Here is a 9,094-nt window from a genome sequence, read left to right as displayed (position 1 = left end):
AGTGTATGGGAATTTGCAGGAGTTTTATGGAGTTGAGCAAGTATGGCGACATTGAAAGGATTAAAAGAGTAGTAGAGTACCAAACATTGAAATTGACAATGGGCCAAGTTTATATCACATCAAAACGTAATGTCTAATTAGATGGTGAAATTAACGGAAAGATTAAATTAGTTCAATTCAAAAATTAAGTCGTGTAAAATACAATAATTGAAATCTCGTGATTTTTTTTGTGAATGCTCCTTAAACCTTATGGTATAAAATTAAAATGTAGTCAATCCTTTAAATCATTCATTTTTTTTAACCAAATCAACCCTGTGATCATGCCCCATATCATATACTACAGCTAGATGATCCAACCCAAACGAACCTTGACAGCACACATGAAAATTAGTAAAAGTATTAGACCTAGTAGGCCCAGTAGTATCTTGTTCAGTTTTTGCTGTTTTGGACCTTTGTGTATCAGAAAGAAAAGATAATATTTAAGAGAGCTTGGGAAATAAAACTGGATGAAATAAACCAAATAAACCAGCAATCTTTTTTTTGGTACGTACCATTGAACGGTTGAAATCAACAGCAATCGATGAAATCGGGATTCCATCATAAAATTAATTGGTAATATAAGGTACCCAATATTATATAAGCACATAGCAAACCTTGTCCCTCACCAATGTGGGACAACTCTCAACATGCCCCCGCACATGTGGCGGATTTTCAAGCCTACATGTGGACAACAACTGGATGACGTGGAGCGCGTGTGGCCATTAGGCTTCACACGTGGACAACCTTGCTCTGATACCATGATGAAATTGAGGTTCCACCATAAAACCAATTAGTAATATAGGGAGTAGCCCAAGATCATATAAGCACATAACAAACTTTATCCCTCACTAATGTGGGACAACTCTCAACAACAATCATATAAGAATCTAAAAAATCTTTGCAACAATTAGATATTGCATAAAACTCGTACCATAAACAAGATCTAAAATAAAAACCAATGCGATTTTTTTTAAGATTTCAAATTTTTAGATTTTGACAGAGTTCTTCCAATCTAATGTACCAATATATTTTCTCAAAAAAAAAATGTACCAGTATCAAAATGTTCTGCAAGGATGCTGCTAATAGATTGCAACCACTCTTATCGTTTTTAGGTTCGGTATTAGACTACATTTTATTTTCAATTGCAATTCTTTCCTCTGTCAATTTTCATAGTAACAACATCAACAGTACAAAGTTGTTCATCAAATCTCACATTATCAAGTCCATGTAAGATCTATTTTTCCGTCAATATGAAATTTATCTCAATGCATTCTCACAAAAGAAAAAGCCAAAGAATAAATCTTATCTTTGATTTGTCGTCTTTCTTTCATTATTGTTCTCATCTTTATCATATTCCACGTGAAATTGGTTGTATATATGATATATGTAGAGCCTTCTCGGACACATCTGATAGATTCTTTGCTTCTACCATCATGCATACATTTGATTTTCTTCTCTCGAGTAGGAGCATCTTCAAAGGGTCTTGGCAATTGGACATGCTGCTCTCTAAAATAGAGCTTAATTATAAATTTGGATTTTTTATCACAAATGAATTGACCCACCCATTAAGATGGTTCTTGAAATTGAAAATCGATCAATATAGTCCTTGAAAATGAGTGTCGCAAATGAATGTGGTCATTCCGTCACAATTCCATCAAAATTTTGTTATGTGCTGACATGACACATAACTGAGTCCTACAAATCTAATTAAATATTAATATATAAATTAAAATTATTTAAATAATGAAACATATTTTTATTTTTGTATAATTAATATTTTATTTCAATTCTAATTGGTATGAGTTTGCAATTTACCCACAGTTGAGTTTGGTCTCCCCTTCCTCTCTCCCTCCTTACTTCGTCTTCCCCAAACCTCTTTTCCCTTTTTGTGCCCCCAGAATTCCCTCTAACATTTTTTTTCATGTCCAATTGCCCAGACCCTTTCGAAGATGCTCCTACTCAAAAGAAGAAAATCGAACCAGTATGCATGTTGGGAGAAGCAAAGAATATATTAAATGTGTACGAGAAGGCTGTACATATATCACATCTATTACCAATTTCACGTAGAATATGATAAAAAAAAGATGAGAACAAAAAAAAAAAAAAAAGACAATAAATCAAAGGTGAAATTATACTTTGGCCTTTTCTTTTGTGAGAATGCGTTGAGAATAAATCTCATATTGATGGAAGAATAGATCTTGCATAGACTTATAAGTAAGTTGAGGTACTCATCATATTGCCAATTTTTATAGTGTTACCTTAACTTTCTCTATAATGAGATTTTTTACTTGTCTTGGCAGTTGTTCAAATTTCACATCTCACGTCAGAATAAAATTCTTCCCCGTTTCTATAAACTTCTCTCCACTTCTCTCATTTGATTTCATTTTCTTTTCAACTTCCAAATCCTGTAACCATTCTAGGTACTTATATTTGTCAAATTTGTTTATATTTTGGATTGATTGTTCTTGCTTGCCAGATCGGTAATTCGGTTTGTATTCCTTCTTGGAACTTGTTGCCTCCCCTTTGGTTACCCTTTGGTTGAAGATCAAGTTATAAGGTGAGTTGAATTAATCGAATTATAAACACACATAGAATAAAATGCATTATTTTATTTATTTGTTTATTAGAATAAGATGAGTTAAAATTTATTAGTTTATTTTATTTATTAGTGGGCTTTATTTTCACTTAGAAAAGTGCTCACATGACCTGTTAACATTGAAACTGAATGATGAGTGCTTCTTTCAATTGCAATTAAGGATGTCATCTGACTAATCTATGTGCATACAATCCATGCAGGAGAATAGGCCCTCCTCAAGTGTTGTTAGACAAACTGACTTTGTTTCATTTTGTTATTCTTACTTTTTTTCTTTTTTCCCCCTACATATGCTTGATTGACATAAAATCTTATTAAATAAACAGGTAGATTGAACATGGCAGCTACAGTTATTCCTACAGTTCTTAATCATGAGAACTATCAACAATGGAGTTCTCGGATTAAGACCTACTTGTTGGCCGAAGATCTTTGGGACATCGTCGAAGGCACCGATGAACTTCCTGAAGAAGAAGATGCTGAAGCTGAACGTAAGGCTTGGAAGAAGAAGAATGTCAAGGCCTTATATGCAATCCAAAGTTCTTGCGGGGATGTTATTTACAAAATAATCGAGTACAAAACCAATGCCAAAGAAGCATGGGATGCTTTGTATGATTTTTTGAACCCAAGATATACACCATATATAAGCGATAAAGGTACGTAGTATATACATGAAAAGGTGAAGGAAAAAAGAGGAGCTAATAAACATATATATATGGCAATATGGTTGTACCTTGTAGGTGATCTATGATCTGATCTGATCTGCTTTGATGAGAAATATTTTGTACTATTCATAATTAAGATATACATGAATTGGAAATGTAGAAAATGAAAAGACAAATTAAGAATCGAATGGTACCATTTGAACATCAAGATTTCCATTTACAGATGAGAGATCACTTGTTGAAGCGTATCCAACCCGGATTGATGGTGATGCTAGGCCAACCCCAAATGATCGTCATGCTGCAATGGAAGAAGGGCTCAATGCAGCACATGGTGAGATCAGCAATGCCGACGATATTGATGCAACTTTCATCAAATACGTCAAGTCTAAAGATTGGGATAATGTGATCAAGTTGCTTCGCGAACATCGCCGGCTAGGAGGACTTTCAGTTTACACGGATATGGGAATTGAAGGCAAAGGTGGTACAGCACTTCACCACGCGATCAGCCCGTATCCGCACAGGGCCGTCAACGCGCGCATTGTTGAACAGTTGGTGGAGTTGATGGCAAAGGAAGACTTGGAAAAGCAAGACGGTTTTGGTCAGACGGCTCTTTTTCGCTTAATGAGTTATCATCCAGAAAGGGTTGAATTAGCTAAATGCATGCTTGAAAAGAACGACAAGTTACTTACTATTTTGTGTCGTTATGAGGGCAAGACTCCTCTGGTTGTCCTGGCACAGACAATGGAAAATGCGGAAGGAATGGCTCGCTATCTTTACTCCGTCACTCCACATGAAACACTAAGAGTTACCGATGGCGCTCAACTTATTTCTCTTGGTTTTCAGCTCAACAGATTTGGTACAATTATTCTCGGCATACTTGCAATGTCAATCTTTTCCCGTCTGTTTTCTTTTGTTACAAGTTTTTTTTGTACACACTTACAAAGTTTTTTTTGACACACACGTGTGTGTAGATATTTCGTGGGATTTGATTCAACGTTACCCACAATTGGCCATGGCTAAAGACTACAACGAGAATTTCCACTTAGTAACATTGGCAAGTAACCGTCATGCATTCTTAAGTGGGTGCCGGCTCAACTTTTGGGAAAATTTGATCTATTGCGGTTAGTGCACCCTATTGCTTTTTATTTTCTCCTCATATTTATGTGAAATTGCTCCAATGACTAGGACTACACATCATCACTTTTTTACTTTCATTGCAGGTTACAAATTGTTATAAATATGTAAATGCATATAATCTCTTAATTATAGGATTAAGAGTTGAACGAAATTTTTAATGGTAGGATTTGAACCAATCCCTTAATAACTTAAATTCTCGTATATAAAATATAACTTAAATTCTCCTATCTAAAATATGATATCTCTGTCTTCTTCTTCTATAATTCCCTCGCTTGAACACCGTTTGCTAGCTCGTTCAAACTTTTATTTTTTGTATACATAATTAACTTAAAAATCTTGATTCACAAGAATATTTCGTGGAACTAATGATCGGGCTTGTGTTCTTATCTTGATAGGTATACGCATAACACCTCTTCCTTCCATTAATGATAATCGTGTTGATGTTCAAAAACCTGAAAGTGGCCAGAGTGATCAAAGGCATCTCTCAAACAAAAAGGAGAATCAGATGCCTCTCTCAGACCAAAAAGAGAATCAAGGGCATCTTAGTTCCTCAGGTATTTTATATGTTTGCAATGCAATTTGTTTTTGTTAATGCCATGGTAAATTGTTCCATAATTCTTCGATCATTCCATATTTTCTACTTAGGGTTATAAATAAACCGAGCCATATTACACTCTTCAAGCTTGGTTTATTTAACATTTTTAGAGCTCAAGTTAGCCTTGACTTGCTTATGATACATGCCGAGATAGACTGAGCTTAAAAAACTCATGCTTGATAGCAATTAATTTCGATTCATTTACTAGTCTCAGTTGCTTCTATCTTGTAATAAAAATTCACAGATTGGCAGCACACTAAGAAATAAATATAAAACACAATTACTATAACACAAAATTTTCAATCATATCAAATAGTCATATAAACGTCTTTTTCTTTTTTGAATAATTGGAAACCAGTGGGAGGCCAAGGCATCATGTATGCGGTTTCTTTTGAAACCAAAAGGATGACGGGACAAGATATCAATCTTCATTTCAAAATAAGTGAAACTGAAAGTCAATCTAATTTAGGAAAAAAAAAGGTAAGCATAAATCTCAAAAGTAAAATCTCAAACATGATAATCCTATGTGATTGGTTTAGTGGAAAGCTAAAAAAGATTTGAAACACCTAACCTGAGTTTAAACTCACATGGATGCACTTTTTCGAGTCATCGGCTCTAATTTAATATATCATTTAACTCGGAAGCTAAAATTACACTAGCACCTCATGTGGTACCCGGACTGCATGGAAAGGGAAATTAGAATCCCATCAATGTGTGGTAGGATGACTCTTATATTAAAAAATATCAAAAATAAATAAATTCTCCAACATGATCATTCATTATAGACAAACTTCTTGAATAGAACCTAGTTCAAGTTGTCTCGTGAAAAAAAGAGTTGCTATGAGCCAAAAATACCAACATTCAAGTCGAATTGTTTCTTATCCAATCGATCATAAACATAGTTCTTTTTTCTTTTTCTTTTTTCATAAGCCGAACTTTGACAGGTCGAATATGAGCCAAATCCAATACAATCTGAAGTTGTTTCGAGCCGATATACATTCATATTCCTATTAATGCAAATATTCACATCTTTATTCCATTGTTTATATGAATTATACATTCTCATATGCATTCCGTTGTTGACAATCCTATTTTATATTGCTTTTCTGACGTATATAGTAGATTGTAGTTACTAGATATAATGAGTGAGTAATCTGACAAATAAGAGAATTGAGTAATATTATATTTATTATATTTTTCGCATAATATTTGCACTTTTTTTGTAATAGAGGTATATGATCTACCTAACACAAGAAAATTATTAAAAAAATAATACAAATAAGATATGAAGGATGCAATAAAAGTAACATTTTTGTAAGATAACAGAAGAAAACCAACATAGTACGAAGTAGGACCCATTTATTGTAAATGAAAATGATTTGTATTTTTGACCATCAAATTTGACTTGTAATGCAGGAGTGGGTTTATTCCGAGGACTAGTCATGAATCTCCAAAAACTTTTGGGTAGGCCACATACAGATTCATATAATCAATCAGATCGTTAATTGACTTTGTGATGATTGTTTTATTAATTTTCAATATTATTTTTTAATGACTATAACTTTAAATTTGTTTTATTGAATGAACATAGGAATCAATCGCATATATGAGATGAAATTGATACATGAGCGAGTCAAGCAGTTTTTACCTCTCATGTGTAAAGCAAGTGAATACTATATCCCAATAGCAGCTTTGTGCGTGGCAGCAGAACGAGGACATGTGGAGTATATTATTTATTTCCTTAAACAAGCATCATATCGCGGCATTACAAACGAAAAGGGCCAGAACGTGTTTCAGATTGCCGCTGAACGTCGTCACCATAAAGTTTACAATCTTATATATGCCCTTGATGAGTTACTCAAAGAAGATCCATACAATCAAACACGAATACAAGAGAGAATGGGGTGGACAGATAAAGTTGGCAATAATATGTTACATACAGTAGCAAGAATTACCTCAGCGTCACAGATTTATCACATTCGAGGTGCAGCCCTGCAAATGCAAAGAGAACTACAATGGTTCAAGGTGACTTTTGATCTATCTATATATGCTTAATATTATGCCTATGTGTCGTTTATATATATATATATATATATATATATATATATATATATTGTTTTCCATTGAGAACTACCTACTATACTATCGTTTTATGTAGCTTAAGTAATGATTTTGGGTTATGTGGTGTTTCAAATGACAAATGTTGAAGGATTTATATGAGAAGATAAGGATTTCATAGTCACATCTCTGAAAATATTTGTCGTCAAAAAATGCAGGAGGTGGAGAGCATTGCAGATCCTAAGGATTGTGAATCTGTAAACGTAGATAATAAAACACCACGACAAGTATTTACAGATAATCACAATGAAATGGGTAAAGAGGCAGAAAAGTCAATGAAGGAAACAGCAACTTCTTGTACAGTTGTAGGTGCTCTCATTGTCACCATCATGTTTGCTGCTGCAATCACAGTTCCTGGTGGAAATAATGGAAATACGGGTCTTCCTGTGTTCTTAATTGAAAGGGTATTCACAATATTTATAGTTTCAGATGCAATCTCACTCTTTTCTTCTACAACTTCAGTTATCATGTTTCTGGGAATTCTCACGTCACGCTATTCTGAAGATGATTTCCGCAAATCTTTGCCCACAAAAATGATAATAGGCCTTTTCACCCTCTTTTTATCTATCGCCACCATGATGATTGTCTTTTCTTGTGCCCTTTACATTATGCTTGAAGGGAAATCATCAATTGTTATTCCAAGCATTTTGCTTGCCAGTGTTCCAGTTACCTCGTTCATATGGCTGCAATTTCCATTTCTTGTTGAGTTAGTTATTTCTACGTATGGACCGGGGATATTTGATAGGAACCAAAAAAAAATTGTTTTGAATTCCTATGTTATCTTTAGTTAGGTTTGTATTTGTGTTAAAAGTACGAAACTCACATTTGTGTTGTCTCTATGTTAAGCTTAAAAATTTGTCATACATTAAGAAACTTGTAAAAAGGAGCCAATATATGCGGCTTTCTATTTGGCCAATAATGCGTGTGCATTTTCTATGTTCAATAATTTATGTTCTTCCATCCTAAAAGAAAATTCCAACTTCAATTTAAACTTATGAGTTTTTTTTTTTTTTTTTTGATCTAGGTACCCTTGTTAATATTGTAGAAGAGAGAAAAAGAAAGGGGATTTTAAGAGAAAAATGTTATATTTCGTTATTTGATTACAAAAATACAATTAGAATTTAGAGCATCGCTATATATCGGAAGCTGTTGCTTTTACTGATTGCTATCAATACAATGCGCAGCGCACTACACACTGACAACAAACACTTAGCATGCTCTAAAAAATTTCTCACAAGTTTGGACTTTGAGAACATGAGAAACCTTTTCGAAAATGCTATCAACGTTAACAATGATGAATTATAAGACATTATCTTATGACATATAGTGTATCAATTCGTATATTGGATACACTAAAAAATTTCTCTCACAAGAATCACAATGGGCCAAGATACATGCATTAACCATTGTCCATATATAAATTGATCACCTAGAAAGACAATTAAAATTCCTTGGTAGAACTCTCTACCAACTTCCAATTTCAAGGAGTATGATTTTTTCCCCTCTAGGTGCCTTTCTATTTGAATGATTACAATTAAATCACGTTAACACTTTGTGTTGACTTCTTTATAGGGAAAAATAAAAAGAGGAAAGTGAGAGTGGAGGAGAAAGAATTCTACTCTCAATTCCAATGCCTGCTCTAAGCACTCAACCATCACATTCACCAATGCATGTAAACAACACATGCATTCACCTTATAGAGAAAATTTTCAACTCAGAACATGGGTCAGTATACCACGTGTTATAATATAAGTGAAGAGACACTTAAAAAAAAATCTCTCCGCTACTTGTATTATGCTGTGTTTTGAAAACACTGAAAAATCTCTTGAATTATACCTCTACTAACAAAAAGACAACCAATTTATGTGGTTGTTAAAGAAATGTTGAGAGCATGGGATACATTGTCTTCTTCTTCAATCATAAATCCTTTTTACAAAAATTCTTCCAACT

The 9,094-nt window shown here is 33.7% G+C and overlaps 1 protein-coding gene across 2 annotated transcripts; it reads left to right on the top strand.

The window, feature by feature from the left end:
* The first annotated feature begins 2,339 nt into the window (after positions 1–2,339).
* Positions 2,340–8,090, top strand: LOC137716511 (uncharacterized). Of its 2 annotated transcripts, XM_068455967.2 has the most exons (8): positions 2,340–2,596; positions 2,959–3,285; positions 3,518–4,150; positions 4,266–4,415; positions 4,827–4,985; positions 6,443–6,490; positions 6,618–7,051; positions 7,303–8,090. In XM_068455967.2, the coding sequence occupies exons 2-8, from the start codon at positions 2,970–2,972 to the stop codon at positions 7,933–7,935; spliced, it is 2,373 nt and encodes a 790-aa protein (XP_068312068.1). In that variant the 5' UTR covers positions 2,340–2,596; positions 2,959–2,969; the 3' UTR covers positions 7,936–8,090. The 2 variants fall into 2 exon arrangements, with proteins under 2 accessions (XP_068312068.1, XP_088547367.1); XM_088691241.1 differs by lacking the exon at positions 6,443–6,490.
* The last annotated feature ends 1,004 nt before the right edge of the window (positions 8,091–9,094 follow it).

This window comes from Pyrus communis, chromosome 3, assembly GCF_041283825.1.
Source record: "Pyrus communis isolate YQ-2024b chromosome 3, ASM4128382v1, whole genome shotgun sequence".
NCBI classification, from domain to species: domain Eukaryota; kingdom Viridiplantae; phylum Streptophyta; class Magnoliopsida; order Rosales; family Rosaceae; genus Pyrus; species Pyrus communis.
This window is presented reverse-complemented; position numbering and strand designations above follow the sequence as displayed.